Source organism: Manis javanica, chromosome 6 (assembly GCF_040802235.1).
Source record: "Manis javanica isolate MJ-LG chromosome 6, MJ_LKY, whole genome shotgun sequence".
In the NCBI taxonomy this organism is placed as follows: Eukaryota; Metazoa; Chordata; class Mammalia; order Pholidota; family Manidae; genus Manis; species Manis javanica.
In genome coordinates, this window is record NC_133161.1 from 21,380,503 (window position 1) to 21,399,496 (window position 18,994).

The following is an 18,994-nucleotide window of genomic DNA, read 5'->3' on the forward strand; positions in this document are numbered from 1 at the left end:
CTGCTGTCCGGAATTTTCTCCCACACCTGTGAATACAGGTGAGAGCTGAACAGCAAGGGAAAGGCTGCCTGCAGGAGCTGCCAGGCGACTCCTGCGGTGGGGCGAGCTTTGGATGAATCTAACATGAAGACTGGAAACCAGAAGAGGTTTCTAATGCCCTCACGTCGTCCTCAGAGAAGCCCCCAGTGGGTGGGAGGGCTGCAGCTGGCAGCTGGATAGTGGCAGGTGAAAAACGGACAGTCCTTGTTCTCTGTAGGGGTGAGGGGGTGCCCCTCTGTGACCTTACACCCCTAACCCTGTACAAGAGCTATTCCATTTTGCCAAACTCCCCGCCCCCCACTTTCAGCAAAAGGATGACTTCACAGTCACGGTGTCCTATTGAGGGGCCAGCCTTCCAGGCGTCTGAACGAGGACCAAGGGGAGCCTAGGAGGCCTCCGAGGGGCGCGTGGGAGGGGCGCGGTGACGCCCACCCGCCCTGCAGCTGGAGAACTGCGGGGCTCTGTTGCAGACCGCACCTGCCTTTGACCCCGGGGCTTTGGATGCCGCTCTGCGGCGAACTGCCTGGCCGAGCTGCCCCCGCTGCAGGGTTGTCTGGAAGGGGGCAAACAGGCGTGCGCCTGGGGGGCTCCTGACGTCTGTCTGCTGCTCCCTGGGTGCGAGGACTGGGCGACAGGTCGGGGGTTGTCGCAGGAGCGTCTGTGGCTGCCTTTCTGGTGTGTCCCCAGCGCTCCTGCTCATCCGCCGCCCCGCGGAGGGGGCCTGACTCCCCTCTTCCCTGCCTCTCCCCAAGCGTGCGGCGCTGCGCCCCAGAACAACCTCGCCCACCGTGGGCGCAGGGAAGAGGCCTCCTTCCCCGCGGTTTTTCTCCCCCCTGAAGGCGGTCACACTTCTGAGAGCCGGATGGACTGCCCTCTGGGTTGCCATGGAAACGGAGCGTTCTCCCCTCCCCCCTCCCCCCTCGGTCAGGGACTGCAGCAAAAACCAGCCTGTCGGGGAAGGAGAGGGAGGGCGGTAGGCGGGGGAGACGGAGGGGGAAAGGCAGCAGCTCCGAACCAGATCATTCCGGTTGAGAGAGAAAGTGTGTGTGTGTGAGGGAGAGTGTGTGTGTGAGGGAGTGTGTGTGAGTGAGAGTGTGTGTGAGAGAGGGAGAGTGTGTGTGTGTGAGTGTGTGTGAGAGGGAGAAAGTGTGTGTGAGAGGGAGAGTGTGTGTGTGTGAGGGGAGTGTGTGTGTGAGTGTGTGTGTGAGGGAGTGTGTGAGGGGAGTGTGTGAGAGTGTGTGTATGAGGGGGAGAAAGTATGTCTGATGGATAGTGTGTCTGTGAGAGGGAGTGTGTGTATGTGTGTGAGGGGACTGTGTGTGTGTGAGAGAGTGTGTGTGTGAGTGAGAGTGTGTGTGAGAGAGGGAGAGTGTGTGTGTGTGAGTGTGTGTGAGAGAGAGAACGTGTGTGTGAGAGGTAGAGTGTGTGTGTGAGGGGAGTGTGTGAGGGGAGTGTGTGTGTGAGGGAGTGTGTGTGTGAGGGAGAGTGTGTGTGTGTGAGGGAGTGTGTGAGGGGAGTGTGTGAGTGTGTGTATGAGAGGGAGAAAGTGTGTGTGAGGGAGAGTGTCTGAGAGAGGGAGTGTGTGTATGTGTGTGAGGGGAGTGTGTGTGAGTGTGAGGGGAGAGTATATGTGAGGGGGAAAGAGTGTGAGAGTGTGCGTGAGGGGGAGTGTGTATGAGAGGGAGTGTGTGTGTGAGGGAGTGTCTGTGAGAGGGAGAAAGTGTGTGTGTGTGTGTGTGTGTGAGGGGAGTGTGTGAGGTGAGTGTGTGTGTGTTTGAGGGAGAAAGTGTGTGTGTGTGAGGGAGAGTGTGTCTGTGAGAGAGGGAGAGTGTGTGTGTGAGAGGGAGAAAGTGTGTGTGAGAGGGAGAAAGTGTGTGTGAGAGGGAGAGTGTGTGTGTGTGTGAGGTGAGTGTGTGTGTGAGTGTGTGAGAGAGGTAGAGTGTGTGTGTGAGGGGAGTGTGTGTGTGAGTGTGTGTGTGAGGCAGAAAGTGTGTGAGGGAGAAAGTGTGTGTGTGAGGGAGAAAGTGTGTGTGTGAGGGAGTGTGTGGGGAGTGTGTGAGTGTGTGTATGAGAGGGAGAAAGTGTGTGTGAGGGAGAGTGTGAGGGGAGTGTGTGAGTGTGTGTATGAGAGGGAGAAAGTGTGTGTGAGGGAGAGTGTGTCTGTGAGAGAGGGAGTGTGTGTATGTGTGTGAGGGGAGTGTGTGTGAGTGTGAGGGGAGAGTATGTATGTGAGGGGGAAAGAGTGTGAGAGTGTGCGTGAGGGGGAGTGTGTATGAGAGGGAGGGAGTGTGTGTGTGAGGGAGTGTCTGTGAGGGAGAAAGTGTGTGTGTGTGTGTGAGGGGAGTGTGTGAGGTGAGTGTGTGTGTGTGTGTGTGAGAGGGAGAAAGTGTGTGTGTGTGAGGGTGTGTCTGTGAGAGAGGGAGAGTGTGTGTGTGTAAGTGAGTGTGTGTGAGAGGGAGAGTGTGTGTGTGTGTGAGGGGAGTGTGTGTGTGAGTGTGTGAGAGAGGTAGAGTGTGTGTGTGAGGGGAGTGTGTGTGTGAGTGTGTGTGTGAGGGGAGTGTGTGAGGGGAGTGTGTGTGAGGGAGAAAGTGTGTGTGTGAGGGAGTGTGTGAGGGGAGTGTGTGAGAGTGTGTGTATGAGAGGGAGAAAGTGTGTGAGGGAGAGTGTGTCTGTGAGAGAGGGAGTGTGTGTATGTGTGTGAGGGGAGTGTGTGTGTGTGAGGGGAGAGTATGTATGTGAGGGGGAAAGAGTGTGAGAGTGTGCGTGAGGGGGAGTGTGTATGAGAGGGAGGGAGTGTGTGTGTGAGGGAGAGTGTGTCTGTGAGAGAGGGAGAGTGTGTGTGTGTGAGTGAGTGTGTGTGAGAGGGAGAGTGTGTGTGTGTGTGAGGGGAGTGTGTGTGTGAGTGTGTGAGAGAGGTAGAGTGTGTGTGTGAGGGGAGTGTGTGTGTGAGGGGAGTGTGTGTGTGAGGGGAGTGTGTGTGTGTGTGTGAGGGGAGTGTGTGTGTGAGGGGAGTGTGTGTGTGAGAGAGTGTGAGAGGGAGAAAGTGTGTGTGAGGGGAGTGTGGAGAGGGAGTGTGAGTGTGTGTGAGGGGAGTGTGGAGGGGGAGTGTGAGTGTGTGTGAGGGGAGTGTGTGTATGAGAGGGAGGGAGTGTGTGTGTGAGGCCTCTCCAGCCCGGAGTGGCAGCGTCCCGGGTGGGCCTCCCGGGTGGGCCCTCGGCGGCCTCCTCGGGGCGGGGCTCCTCGGGGCGGGGCTCCTCGGGGCGGGGCTCCGGAGGCCGCCCGCCCGGCCCCACGCCCTCCGGGCCCCGTGTTGTACCCTCCTCGTGGGTGCCAGCTGTCAGCCAAGCCTTTGCGGCGCCGCCCCGGCTGTGCTGGGCCCCTGCTCAGAGCTGGGCGCTTGGTGGCCACACAAGGGCGCCCTGAGGAGGGCGGAGAGGGGCGTGAGCTGAGGCCCGACCCCGCCCCGTGCCCAGGCCCCGAGCGCCTTCACCCTGCCTGGGTCCGTGCCTGTCCTAACGGACCCGCCTCCTCTTGCATCCTCTCCGCTGCGGCTGGAGGGGCCGTCCTGCGTTCCTCCTGGCTGAACCCCAAAGTGCCCAGCTCTGGATGACCTGCCCGGCCCGCCTCTCCCTCCCCGCTCCCCGCGCCTGCTCCCCCGAGGGCGCCTTGCTTTTGCCGCGCGGCTTCCTCCCCGTCTGGAAGACACCGGGGGCTGGGTTCCGTCCCTGTCTGAACTACCCGGTAACGTTCTTCCTCAAACCGTTTTAGTTCCTGGTGCACATTCGCGGCGTCCTCGGAGAGATGTTCCCCGACTCTGCCCGGACACACGCTCCTAGTCACCCCACAGCCGGTTGCTTTGCTCCCTCCTGACGGGCGCTCCCTGCAGGCAGGGCCGCTTCCCTGCTGCCTCCTGCGCTCCGCACAGCGGCGCACGCCGGCGCCCAGACATGAGCGAGCTCCGTGGGCTGCCGCTCCCGGCCAGGGGGGCTCAGAGAAGCCGCCAGACGGCGCCTCGCGACGCCTTCTGCGGAGAAGCTTGGCCCAGACCACTCGGCCCGGCGCGGCACAGGCCCCACCGGATGGCGGGCGAGCAGCGAGTGTCCCCTCCGGACTGGATGCGCTGTAGCCCCGGCGGGGCCGCCAGGATGCCCCGGCCACTGCCCGTTCCGCTGCATCCCAGGCCTTTTCTGCCGCAACCCCCAGCCCCAGGAGGCCCTGGGATGCGCCCCAAACAAGGTCTTCTCAGCCTGACCAGCCCATACCCTCCCTTCCCAGGGCTTTGCGGATCTCGGTGACTTCTTTGGCAAATCACCTAACTTGGCTAGTCTTGGCCTAATAATCACACTGTGAAGTGGGGTAAGACCTCTAGGTTTGCACTCCAACACAGGTTTGCTGAGAAAAGGAGCCATGAATATGCTTGGCAGACACTGCAGGAGGCAGGGGCTGGGCTCTGCGGTGGTGGTGGGCCAGGTGCGCCCCTCAGGTGTATGTATGCAAGCCACTCAGACAGCCTCCAAGTTGGTCATTCTTATGGATCATATCTTTGTGGGAGGCAAGTCTGCCCTCTTTCAAGGGAGTCTGGGCCGTGCAGGGGGAGCATGGGGAGAGGCTGACATCCTGGACCAAGATCTGATTTGGCTGTTTTAGTCACACTCTACCTTTTCCACCAGATGAGGCTTTGGAAGCAAGTAAGACCCCAGTCTTCCTTTGCATTGATAGAGCAAGTAACTTTGCTCCCTCATAGTGGGGGAGATTTTGAAAACATCCTTTGTAGCCATGGGGAGAGCCACTCAGCTCCAGTAGCTGAACAGCTTTTTACGGTGGAAGTCTTGAGAAGGATAAACTGACCAGTGTGTCTCTTCTAAAGCAACATAGACTAAATAACAGCTGATTCCTCTGCTTTTCACAGTTGCCACTTGCAATACTGCTCTAAAGCTCCTGGCCTGGAGTGGGGTTCTGAAATAGAGGCCAGGGCTCCCAATGTCTCTTGTCTCCTCCCTCACCCTGGGATGGGCTGCCCTGGGTGCTGTCCTTCCTGACTGAGAGACGCTTTGTACCTTCCTAGTGAGCTGCTGAGGCCCTTTTGCCAAACTGACTGCTGGAGAGAAGCTAGGACACACTTCTGTGTTTGAGAAGCTGAGAAAAGTATCTCACTGTTGCATTTGTGACTTAGACCCCAAGGCCTGTGCAGGATGGGGCAGATTTTTCTGGGTCAGCTTTGATATATCACTCAGAAACCCTCTACCTCCTCTTACCTCCCTGTGGAGTGTATGCAGGAAGAAGCCTCTTCCCTAGAATAATGTTCTTGCTTGATCTTATGAATGGACAGGATGGTGAGAAATAAGCTTTGGGCAACAGGGTAAAACCACAGTTACACATTGAGAGATTGTATCATTTAAAAAAATTTCCCCTCTCTCCTGAATTTTTTTCCCTTCTACTAGCTTCCAAGATTGATTTTTAAATAGAAGACCCCCAAATACCAGTCAGGCTACATCTGAATCAATGAAGAATTTAAAAATATGAATATCACCCAGTCTTTCTCAGCCTGATTTGATCAGAAGGGACCCAGATTCACAATGTCCTAAAGAGCTAAATTGAAAGAGCTGTGAAGGATTCTGCTTTAACAAGGGGAAAAAAGAAACAAACAAAAACCTGGATTGTACTTAAAAAACCAGCAGTCCCTGCTGCAGCCCTTCTCACGGGTCAACCTGTTTTACACTGTTTGCTCCTTTGGCTGTTTCTTTGGATGCCTACCTCTCCCTCTCTAATATGCTCTCCTGGTTAGTGCTTCAATTTGAGACTTTCTGCTAACCCTCCTGCTGTGGAAGATAAGGATTTAGCTCACATCACCCCCCTCCCCTGCCTCATCTTATATTTAGCTTTTTATTGGTTAACTTCGAATTTCTTTATTTCTTGTTCTATCCACTATAGAGAGCAATAGTCAATACCTAATCATGCTGTGTACTAGACATCCTTCTAAGCATTTTACTCATATCTCCTCATTTAAGCTACACAGTAACATCAAAAGATACGTTCCTCTTATTAGCCCCCTTTTAGGGAAAAGGAAAACCAAAGTCATCTTACTATTATTTTAGTGGTCCTCCAAGAGGGTGAGGAGATCATCCTGGGTGGACAGTCTGCCATCTTTACACTGAGTCCTAACAGGGCAAGGATTGGGAAGCATGCATTCTGGCCTTTGCTTTGGTTCTCTCCTGGGCAATTAGTATGACAGTGACCAATAAGGTAGGGAGGCCTCTCTGTTATCTTGTCTAGCCCCAGGCAGAGGTGCAATTGTGATACAGGGATTCCCAAATGCTACAAACCTGCTAAATTGGAATCAACCAAGGAGTGGATTCTAAAACATAATCTTTGCGGTTTGGGCCCAGAAATCTGTATTTTTAACACCCATGCCTCATGGTTCGGAAACCAGTGGGTCATGAGTGGGCTTGGCAGCTGGCCTTTTTCCATTCCATACGCCACTTCCAGCACTCTCACTCGGAGCCTGCACTACACATGTGGTATCCTTTACTGTGGCTCTCCCTAAGGAACTTTTGCAGTAGGCGTCCCATCTGGGTAGCACCAATGGTTTTAACACCAAGATCAAGGTGAAGAGTTAATTCAAGACCTGTCACTGCTCACATATGCTGCTGTAGGCCTTTGGTCAGAAACACAGAATGTCAGATCTGAGAGGGACCTTGGAAAATATCTTTGCCAGCCTCTTCATCACTTGACAGGTCAGTAAACCAAGGCCCAAAGAAAAAGAAATTACATATAGAACTATTAGGGGCTGAGCCACGAGTCAAGCCCTGGTCTCCCAACTCTCCAGGTCATCTCTTTCTAGAGCTGCACTCCTAGGTAGCCATTAGCCATAGGTGACTACTTACATTTAAATAAATTAAATAAAAAATTTAGATCTTCAGTCACACTAACCACATCTGAAATGCTCAACAGCCAGTGGCCAGTAGCTAACACATATCAGACAGTGCAAATATAGAACATTTCCATTACTGCAGAAGACGAGTGGTCTTGTGCTGGCCTGGAACCTGTGCCTTTCATTTGAAGATAGTGCGGAAACTGGATGATTTTATCAGTGTCCTCTCCCTGCAAGCAATTACTGCAGGAGATTAACTGCACAGAATGTAGTTGTACTGTTCATTATAATAGCTTAGTAATGGCATTTTGACAAAGTAGAATTTTATACATGTAACTGGAAGAACAAAATAACCCAAACCAGCTATAAGCCCCTGAAACCTCTCCCCACAAGCTAAGATGGGCCTTATCAAAGAAGTGAATGAGATACAAACAAAAATTAATTTCAAAGCTCTGGCTGGTCTAAAGTTTAAAAGGTACAGATAGGCTCCATTTCTTATTCCTGGTGTCTGAGGGGTATACACTTTAGAACCCAGAAAAATAAACTAAAGGAAATGAGACTGCTCTGTGTAATAAATATACAATATTAGCTATAATGTGGGCTGTGAAGTCTTACAAATTAATTAAGGGGTAGAAATTGTACCTTTTCCTCCTTGTAGATTTATATTATAATATTTAAGATGATTTGTCCCAAGAAGGCATATTTCATTCAATCGTTTGTCAAAGGAAATGCTGAAAAACAAAAGAGGCATATGGGCAATTCTGGATGGGTGGACTTAAAAGTGACCAGGCTTGGAGTGTCCACAACAATTCTAGACTTAAACAGACTTGGGAAAAAATACTGCTGGGAGAGGGGATCCTATCAGAGGGTGAAGCGACACAAAGCAGAGGTTCTGGAAAGGGAAGCATATGCAATACCAAGGCCAGAACTAGGAACTGTGGTTTCATCTCCAAAGGACCCCATGTGAATCCATACACAAACTCAGCTGGTGGTGATTTGGGTAATATACAGTAAAAGGAAGTGAGACCTACCCCACTGTCACTTCCTCGTTGAGGTCCTGAAGGGAGCAAGCAGTGTTCTGCTGAGGGACTACCATGTGCCCAGGAGTTCTGGATGGTGAGCAAGAGATAAGGGACCCACAGCAGTGGGGGTGGAAGGTACTATAGAGAAAAGTGAGCTCTGATGGGGTGGAAAAGGGGTGGTGGAGGTGCATAGGACTGATGCTTAGGTCACAGGCAGGTGAACTCACACACAAGTTACTATCAGACAATCAAGGTGGCCTTGAACCAGATAGATTTGGATAAGATTTATTGATCAGATTGTTTTAGAAAACCAACAGCAAAACACTGACAAGGTACATAAATACAGATTAGACATTTTAGGGTAAATTCACTATATTTCCTACTTGCTTGTAGGAAACTGGGGAAGGTGGAAAAGCTGTCCCGATCATATGGCATGCACACCAGACTGCAAAAGGACTTCCACACTATTTAACAGGACTGGGGCAAATAGCTTTAAAGTAAGGCAAGCATCGTGTGTGGCCTAAGCATACCCTGTACGAAGAGTCAAGCCCAGGCTAACCCTCAGAGACTGCATATGAGAGTAGCTTCCCTTCTTGCTTAGGCTCTTCCAGTAAAATCCTCACTGGCAGGTGCCTTTATAGGGGATGCCTGGTGTTGTCCCTGCTCAGACTCTGTGTACAAGGAAGTGGCTTTAGAGAACGTCAGTGTGTTTCTGATGCCTCCTTTGTATTCTAAATGTGCAACTAGTAAAACAGCAATGACTACAGCTTGGTGAAACTGCCTCTGACTCACCCTGTATACTGACTAAGCAGGGCCCTTAAAAAACTTCTGAAAAGTAAAAAATAAAAATAAAAACATGAAAATTATACCAAAACGATGTACCACTTCTGAAGCACAATTCAGAACTTCATTCAACACCAGACAAGAGAAGAGGTTGCTTTCCACCGAATCAAATGACCTTCGAAGGGGAACACCATTGGCAGGCATAATCTGGTGGCACACATGTGGAGGTCACAGAACTCTACCCAGCCTACCTCAGGCCCTGCCAACACTCCTAGAGTCCCGAGGTATTTGGGGAACCAGAGCAATAAGCTAACAGTGGTCAGTTTTTGGAGCTTATGATCACGGGACCATAAATATTCAGCCATCCTGGAGCTCAGTGTCAGAACAATTAAGATTAAGGAAATGGCTCTTTTTGTGCTACATCAGAGTACTGGCAGGTAGACAATTTAGTAACTTGTGCCACTTTCTAAACATCTGTAAGACCACATAAAAACAATTTGGCTTTATCAAATTAAGACCAACATAGTCCTACAAAATAATTCAACCTTTTTTACAAGCCAAACTCTATGGCTGTAAAAGGTATTTCCAAGGAAAAAAATAAGGCTCCTGCAAGAACAGAGGAAAAGCAAGTATTTGTCAAGAGCCAGAGAAATGTGTTCAAATGATGGGATTTCCTCTGCTGTTTCTTCCCATAGGTGCCAAGAGTTCTTTGGTGGTTATAGGAGGGAAAGCCTACACAGAACTCAGGGCAGAAAACTACGCTGAAGCAGAGGAGTAAAGAGTAACACCTAAACTCAGGACTACCACCCGGGGGTCCTGATTTCAGCATTCAACAGCTCTCATCAAAGTGATCAATCACAGCTAACTGGGCTGCTTATATATTTGCTGGTTTCCAGCCCCTCCTTGATTCTTCCTTTTTCTTTTCTACCTACTCATTAGCCCCACCCATTAAGAAGGCGGTGCTTGCAGGAAAGGGGCAGGGAGGAAGAAGAAATAAATCAACTTCTTGATAGAAAAGCGGAAACACTGATTATCTATGGACTTCAACTATCTGTGCTTTTCTTGCTATTCTAGATAATCAAAGGTCACTGTTAATATACTTTTTGCTTAGAAATGTTAATGTTTATTTTTATATTTTTAAATCTAGCTATGTAATGGATGTGATAGTTTAAAGCAAATTTTTACATCATGTCACTAGAGCCCTGAAAAATGAATCTGCCAGTGAAAAAGATTTCAGTTTGGCCCCTGAAGAATAGTTAAAATTTCAATCATTCTATACTGGTTTATAGATTTTCCAGGATGTGGAAAATACTTCAATACTTTATTAAATGAAGAAAGCATCATTTTTGTCATTTAATAAAGTATTACATTCACAGATAAATTAGTATATACATGGGAGAACTGACAGTATTAAATATTAGGTTTTAATTCTCTGTTTGTGAAACTCCTTACAGGTAGACTTCCTTGTTCCTGGGCGCAGAGATGTACAGAGATAGTACAAAGATAACTGGGGAAAAGTCTCAACTCTTAACAAACCCAAGGAACAAAAGTCTCTTAAGAATTGGAGTAAGAAAACACGGACTTGAAAATCCAGCATGACCAAGAGTTGGCTTAAGCCAGCCAATCACATTTCAAATTCTTGGTATAATTTGACTCCAAAGTAATGAGCTGGCTTCCCTAGACAGACAAAAAAAGTAGTCTAACTGCTTTATAGTCACACCCTATATATAATCTGTATATATCCATATGTGTTTCTCTATATTGCACTGAAATTTCCAAGACTGCAGTAAGGTGGCTGGGAGTACCTCAAAGAGGCAGAGAGAGAAGCAGCAGGCATCAACGTCCCTAAATCAAGTAACAATGCCAGGGAGTCCGAGTGCTGGTTATAGGTACACTAAAATGCCTGGGGACCCTTTATATAAAATTCTAATTATCTACATTTAAGTCACCATACATACAGTCTCATTTGGCATCCAGAATATGTGCACATGTGCAGTTCTACAGCATTCAGAGCTGGTCATACTACAACATTTTCACTAGTGTTTTATTAAAAAAAGACACTTTAGACCAAAGATAGGTACTTTTATGAAAACGTTACACACAAAGTCTTGGACATCAGTCCTCCAAAGTCTACCTCAAAGAAGACTGGCCTCAGGAAGTTTTTAAAAAGATGCTAGCACGTGTGGATTGAACCAGCCTATCTTTCTTGCTCTCTGGCATAGCAGAGCTAGAGACCTGCTTATTTCCCAAGGTCCATGGAAGGATAAGCACAGAGGCTGAGCATTCAGTCTTTGGTCCCTATATAAATCCATGACAAAAAGCCTTTCACCACGCTAGACAGCATGACTTGTTTGATTCTGGCTATATTTCCACCAAATATCCAGAGACCAGGCTAGAGTCAAACAGCAAAGTTGTGTTTTGAACTAATGGGGTTGCTCACACTGCCTTGCTCTGGAGAGAGCTCCTCACTGAAGCAAGCCTAGCAGTGATGGCAAGAGGTTAAACATCCAACAGACTTGGCCATGGCAAATGGGGGTGGGACCTCTAGAGGAGTTACTCCTTTTCCTGCCTCTCCCTCACACCCCTCACTCACAGATGAGTGGATATCACAAGACCTCACAGAATACAGGCTCCATGAACTCAACCCAGCATGGATGGGATGTTACAGTAAAGCATGGAAGTTAGGAGTTCAAGTCTAGAGCCACAGTTTTCTCTTTCCCAGAACTGAATACTGGATGATAACTTTTTAGCCATAACTCAAAGGTGATTTTAAATCCACACATGAGTTAAAGAGAGTGCCCCTGTGGGACAAAGGAAAAAGAAGAATAACTTTAAAAGCTAAGTGAAAAAGAGGCACTTAAAGGAAAATGTGTCCCACATCTCCCACCTGAATCTCCTGTTCTGAGTAACCAGTGGGATGACCAGCACAGCACTGTGCCCCTCTTGCCTGCCGTTAGCACCTTCCATACACCTGAGGACTTCCAAATGCTCCTGTCTCAGTGACTTGCTCATCTAGCGGCTTGATGGCAAAGCAAGTGAAAAGTCAGGGTGTTTCTTTTTTAGAATTAAAAAAACCCAAAACAATCCAGAACTAAAATTTCACACCACAGAGTAAATGATCCTGTTTCATTCCTTCCTAATCTAGTTTTTAAAATGGTACTTAGTTCTTTAAGAAGGATGACCTGTGGCTTTTCCCTCAAGATCTTTTATCCAATTACTAGACAATTACTCATAGCACCATGCACATTAAAGCAGACAGAAAATGAGGCAAAAAGCTAAGAGAAAAATCAAGGGCCAGTTGGCTTTCTAAAGATAAAACCTGTTGCTTGAGAAAATGGCAGGTGCATGGCCCCGAATTAGAAAAGGAAAAAGTTTTGAAAATGAAATGGCCAATATGTTGGTCAAAGTTCACAGCCCAGAGCAGGAGCCCTCCCTGCCCTGCTCTTTTCTGGTTTCTCACAAGCTTACATTTATGTCCCATGGCATTTATGCTACATATTTATGGTCTACAATTCCCCATGAAGAAGTCAGAGATACCTGAAACCATTAGTAAGCATAGGAGAATTTCAAAACTGCCCAGAATGACAAACTCTGACCACCATAATTTTCTTGATTTGAAACATTCTTGGTGCTATAATTTCTAAGAGCAACACTAAACAATGCAGCTATAACACACATGAAGACTTTTGACGAGCCAACTCTAACGACTACTGGCACCATAAAGATGAGGAAAGAAACCATTAACCAAGAGCTGCTGAGCTGCTTAACTGCCCTCTAAAGCCAAAGGGCAGATCTGGTCTCTGTGCAGCAAGATGCCAACAACTGCTGCCACTGGATCCAGCTACTCATCTAGATGCATCTCAGAAAACAGCGAACTAAACATATAGGTTTACATAGAACCTGCAAGATTCTTCAGGTTAGCCTTCTTCTTCGAGCCACAAAACTTGTTGTTGATGCTGGATGTTGTAACTTGTTGGATTTAAATTTTTGAAAATTTTATTTTTGTTTTTGTTGCTCATGTTGCATTAGTTTGTAGAGCACCGGCTGACAAGATCATATGTTCAGAGTTCCTTTGAAAAATCCTGTATATCTTGATTCAAACATTATTAAGGTACTTTCAGACCTTCTCTTAACTCCATCAAGGAAGAGGGAGTGTGTATGTGTGTGTGTCTTGGGGCGGGAAGGAGAGAAGCAACAGAAGAGGCACGAGGGAGAGTGAGATTTCCATGAACTTAAAACCAATTTAGAGAAAGGCATCTGATGTATTTTCTGAATAAGGCCTTGATCAGGGTAACCAATCCTCTTTGTAGCACATGCTACACTGCCCATAAATAAAGGAGTCTCTTTAAATTAACATTTCCAGTATCAATGAACAGTCCAGAAATTCTCATTTCAAGCGCTCGATGAGTCCCTGTGTGAGTCCAAGGTGCAGAAGCTGTGTTCGGGAGAGGTTTGCTAGGTTAGGGAAGGCCGCAAGCAGCTTCTCCCATGCCAGTTCCAGCAGGCTAGGTACCACCAGCCAGATCTTAAACAATGACCCAGTCCGTTTGTTTTCATGGATGTTCACAACTCCTCCATGAATGTACATGCAACCAGCCTATGAACAAATGGTAGTCAAAAGAGGATAAATTCAAATAGGAGAGAAACATACTTGGGCTGATGATTTGGCAAAAAAATGTATAGTATGCTGAATTGAGATGATGTGAGACAAAAAGTATTTCTTTCTGATCCCAACTTAGTGCAGAGATTACAAAGGGTTTAAATGATGAATGAGTTACTAAGGGGAAAACGTACAGTTTTTTCTTACTTCAACAAGCATTAAATTAAGACTATATTAAGTATATGTTGTACCAAATATTGGGGATATAAAAATGAAAATAAAGGTCTTTGCCTTCAAGAAACTTGTGGGATCTTCAATAATACAGTATCATGGGGGTGAAACTCTTCTGCCCTCCCAGGAAGCATCTTTAATATCACCGTCAGGGCCCAAATGCCATGCATAGTATTTCTTTTACATCTATGCTACCCTTGTAAAATGAATATAATGTTTTTCTCCCCTTTACTCAGAGGAAGGGCTATCTTTGGAATAAAGTTTTAAAAACACATTCTTAGTCCAAAGTTGCTAATATCAGAATGTTTTTTTCTTGCTATATCCCTAAAAATATTTCCTTATTATCTGCAACTATGTAAGGAAGATAAGAAAATAAAAACTTACTGGTGTAACAGCTGCACAGTGAAAATAAACTGGTTCTGGCATGGTTGCTGGGAGCTTTACCCACTGAAACGTCTGCAGATTCAACTTCCAGATATCTCCTAGGATAACTTCTCCATTATAGCCTCCACAAATAAACACATCTATCAAGAAAAAAGAGGACAAAGATCACACAGAGGAAGAGCTACAGCTACAGCATGCTTTGTAGTAGATCACACTGCTAACTGACATGGGACCAGTTTGGTGGGTTTCTCCATAACACACTAGGTGTCCTCCCTGTTGCTGTCTTGTCTTTCAACACAGTATTGGGTATGGACACTATATTGGAATCTTTGTTAGAATTAAGGATGCGAGCCTCTTAGAAGGTTTCATGTCTGGATTCTCAAATTCAAATACCTACAGGTGACAGGCAAATAAAGTGAATGCGCAAGAAGGTCCAGAAAAATAAATAGGAGGTCCAGGGAAAACACACAGGCGTGCACATGCTCTCAAAGGGGAGATGGTGATGCCACTCCAGCTGGTTGATACCATGTAGGACTTAAGGTCAGCAACTGCCAGATCTTACAGTTTTTTCAAGAGAAGCTGGAAATCTGGATTTTTTAAAAAAGTGAAACATTTTGATTTTTAAGTTTTACTCACTAATTCAAAAAATTTTAATACACATATGAGTCAAACAAAACACATCTTCAGGCCACCAGTTTGCAAACTCTTCTTCTAGATAAGGTTCTGGAAAGAACATTTATCTGCTCATAGAGAAAAATGTCTTCTTTGCAGACATTTGACCTGAGGAGAAACAGTCACTACAATGTTCAACTTGGGGGCACAAAAGAGGCTCTTCCAAGCTTTCTTCACCCAAAAGAGGACATTTCGAAACCTCATTTCATCTGTACGATTCTTTATGTCAAGAACAAAACCGTCTCCCAAATCAAAGGTTTTGTTGTCATTGTTTTTGTTTATTTTTGTATAGTCAGTTAGTTATAACCAGTTAGACACCTTCTAATAAAGGCTATGTGAACCTGCAAACTAAATGCCAAAACTAAGGCTGAATTCTGTTTGTATGGTGGCTGGCCTCAAAGAATCAAATGAATAGATGTCTTAAGTCAGGTCTACATCCTTCAAGCCAATACTTACTTAAACTATAAAATACACTGGAAACTTTTTTGACTGGGAGAAAAATACAGCTCCAAAGCAAAGTACACCTTTGCTTCTTAGACAAAGATGAACATTACCACTACCTATAAATACTATCCAAAAAGCAGAAGCATAATAAAAAGCACCTCTGTATCAGAGATGGCAGCATAATCCTAGTTAAATCCAAACTAAATTGCTGTAAAGATCCAGTCACTCAAACTCATTTATACACACCGTTGTCATAGAAAAATACTTTTCAGGTGGTATATCAAACTAAAAAATAGGCTGTAAATTAGAAGACTGGAATGTTATCCCAAGGAGTCACTTATCACACTCAGCTAAAGGAGCTGCAGCTGGCTCACTAAAGCGAGACAACGCCACTATTGTAATGTGGCTGGAGAATGAGCTAAGAGTCCTATTGGCATCAAACAATAAACAGAATAAACTTTATGAAATGACACTCTGAAGCAGTTATTACCATTTTAATACTGAGGTATTACTAAAATGGCTAGCTGAAATTATTTCCGAGATCTCTATTATACATCAAGATTATTAGTATTATCCACCAGAAGCACAGACATCTGTTGAGGTGGCGTGCTGACAGATCAGGTGGTATACTATATAATAAAAGCTTATTTATTGCTGATTCTTGAGTTCTCGGACAACTAAGGGAACCCAACACACCGTACTAGTTTACTTTATGAAAACTGCTGAGAGAAGCATAACTTAAGGATTTTCCTTTCAGTTTAAACTACAAGAAATAGACTCTTCCCAAACTTATGCCTTTTTAAAGGAGCTATCACTAAGAATAAGATATTTACAGTATATACAATTAGAAAAATGGAATGTTTAGAATCCTTACCATTCTTTATCTGAACACAACTGTGACATCTTCGGGCTGCAGGAAAACCTGCCAAACAGAAATTCCACAAGAAGATTGGAGTAACACTGACATGCCACAGCAAAAGGCATACTATGAGTAACTCACTCACAATAGTCCCTTTGTTGCATTAAGCAAACATTGACTAGTCCTTCTAATCCTTCCTTATTTCACCTAAAATAAAGTGGTCAGAAGTCTCCCCATAACAGGACAATGTGAAGTTCCAGGGGAACAATGTGCGACAGCAGGAGTAGGAGTTACTGGTGACTTTCCCAAGCCCTTTCACCCACAAAGAGACAGGGAGATTTTGATTTAAGTGCCAATCTCTTATCCCACCATAATTTCCCACTTTCACAGAATTCAACAATCCCCATTAAAAGTCTCCGCTCAATTGTTGAACAAGAATAATAATTAGGTTAAGAAATACAAGCATTTCTAACACCAATATTTTACTTGTCATATAATTTAATAAGATTGCTTTTTTCCTTCCAAAACAAGTAAAAGTATAAAACACTTTTAGTAAAGATAAATTAATCATTTTTTCAATTTACCTATTTTTTCATGGGGTTTTGTTGCAATTTCTTCCCATGCATTCGTTTCAAGGTTGTATGCATGGATCTTGGAGAGGAAAAAAAAGAAGATACACAAATAATTTTAGCTAACCAGAAAACTGGATTTTTAACAACAGAGTATACAAATATATATTCTAGGTTGAAAGGTGCTTTGTTTTTCTCTGAGCTTTTCTAATTCTACTGTAAAGCAAAACATTAAATAAAGAAGTTGAAAATTAAGCACATATATTATTTCAACTTTTTAAAAATCACAGAAAAAAATGAGTAAGAAAGTTGGAATTTTGCAACTTCCACATTTTCTACATGAATATGTATCATTTTTATAACAGTAAAAAGCAAGTGTTGGTAAGAAAACATGGGAATGCAGTTTTAAGAAAACCTGAGAAAGACCAGTAAGGTTCCAGACCAGACCAGGAGCTCTGCTGCCTAATCTAGACTGGCCCTGGGATGTGTGGATTTAGAAATGCCACAGGCATGGATGATTAAAAGCCCTGCAGAGCTGAGCTCTCTAATAGTCCTAAACATGTCTGTTCTTTTTAGATACACAGCATTGACAGTGAGAAGGATGTGACATTCTGAGAATCCTGGTTCCAATTCTATTTAATTGCTTCATTCAAGCTACCATCCCTTTCAGTTTCCTCATCCATTTTTGCTAGGGGATGATTTTTCATGAAGTACTTTCAGGTGTGATAAAGTACTTTCAGTTGACAGCAGATATGTAGCAACTGTCAACTGAAAAGCCTATCTTGGGCACCGAGTTTGGTCTTACAAAGAACATCTAACAAAAAATAGGTGTTGATGAAGAACCTGCTCAAAACTTAAAATATCCACAGGAACAGAATCATCTTGCTTAGTATAACACATGCCTCTCTCTATCCTTTTCCCTCTCCATTTTTGAAAAAAAAAACAAACAAAATACCTTGTTTAAGGAATAAGCTGTCCAGGAAGTACCACCTCCCAAGATGTAAATCCTCTGCCCATCATGTGCAATTTCATGTCGGTATCTGAAAATATACAATGAAACCCATCTATAATGAGGTGGAAATGATCTACCTAAGGATGAGCTGCAAGACTTTATTTTTATTGAATCACTATTTATACAAAGTTATTAGATATAACCTAAATGTTTAACAGTAGTAAAATGATTAAATTACAAAACATACATAAAGTGGTTAGTATGCAACCAATAATAATGTAGACATAGAGAATGGTTAATATATTAAGAACTTCTTTTTCATGTCATTAACTGTAAAAAAAAAGTTATATAAGAGCAGATAGGCTGCACTCCCTTAAAAATTTATGGATACACAAATACACACAGAAAATGACTATGAGACTACATCTCAAATGTTTTTTTCCTTTTTTTTTAAATTAAAGTATCATTGATATATAATTTTATGAAGGTTTCCACATGAACAACATTGTGGTTTCAACATTCATGCACATTATCAAGTTCCCCCACCACCCCATTGCAGTCACCGTCTGTCAGTGTAGTAAGATACTATAGAGCCATTACTTGTCTTCTCCATGCTATATACTGCCTTCCTAATTACCTGCCTATATGCTACATTTCAAACTGTGAATATAATGTGAAACACGTACCAGAACTTTTATCCAAGAAGTCTAGCTAGAAAATGATTCAAAGAAGGCAACCATATGAAAATGCTTTGAAAACTTAATCTATTTCCTCCTTTCCCTGAAGGCCCTGGTACTGATAAAATAAATTACATCAAAATTATTCCAGTAACAGTCCATCTCCCAAGTTCTCTCATGGTAGTTCTGCAATAATCAGTCCATTAACATATTACAATAAAGATAAATTCTTCCTTAGTACCTATGTGCCATTTTGTTTAAAGAAAACAAAGAAAGATTGGGTTTTTTTTTTATTCAGAGTGAATAAAAACCTATTTACTATCTGCCTTTCAACTGGAAGGAAACCCATCCATCCATTCAACTCACTCATGAGTGAATTTAATTCTAAGAAGGAGCAACTGCCAATAGGAAAGGCAAGTGAAAGATTTAGGACTGCTCCTAGAAGGCAAATAGAATCGTGATGTTTGAGTGTTTAACAGAGCACACTTAAAATGAATGATGCTCCCTCCCTTCCCCCTTCCTTCCTTCCAACCATCCAATCAACATTCACTGTGTACCGTTATGGGAATGGCACTGTGCCCTACTCTGGGTATACAGCTGTGAGCAAATGAGCCAAAGAATCCTAATATGTAAGTTAAGAAGGAAAATAGAAAAGTAAAAAGTAATTGTTTTGCCTGTAATATGATATTTAGTTACAGCTGCTACCACTGGTATTTTCTCCAAAATGTTACCATCTTCCTAGTACAGAAAAACTTAAGTATAAGAGGAAATAACATGAGAAAAATTCTATAGGTCAGGGGGAAATACCAATCCCTCACCAGAAGACCCTTCTTTAATGCTGAACTTGGATTTAACAGCCAGTTAGCTATTTTAACCAGGCTAATTAGTTTT

The 18,994-nt window shown here is 44.6% G+C and overlaps 1 protein-coding gene across 5 annotated transcripts in view; it reads right to left on the reverse strand.

Annotated features, from left to right (window-relative positions):
- Positions 1 to 7,482: 7,482 nt before the first annotated feature.
- KLHDC10 (kelch domain containing 10) overlaps positions 7,483 to 18,994 on the reverse strand; it is a 63,482-nt gene continuing 51,970 nt past the window's right edge. For 4 of the 5 annotated variants that reach the window (XM_037019494.2, XM_073238465.1, XM_073238464.1 and 1 more), the window contains 5 exons: positions 17,430 to 17,514; positions 16,490 to 16,556; positions 15,921 to 15,968; positions 13,931 to 14,070; positions 8,202 to 13,312 (listed from right to left, as the gene is read on the reverse strand). In XM_037019494.2, the coding sequence (XP_036875389.1) occupies positions 13,103 to 13,312; positions 13,931 to 14,070; positions 15,921 to 15,968; positions 16,490 to 16,556; positions 17,430 to 17,514 (550 nt within the window). In that variant the 3' untranslated portion in view covers positions 8,202 to 13,102. Of the gene's footprint in view, positions 7,642 to 8,201; positions 13,313 to 13,930; positions 14,071 to 15,920; positions 15,969 to 16,489; positions 16,557 to 17,429; positions 17,515 to 18,994 lie in introns of those variants that run through there. The other variant, XM_073238467.1, reaches the window with a different exon arrangement.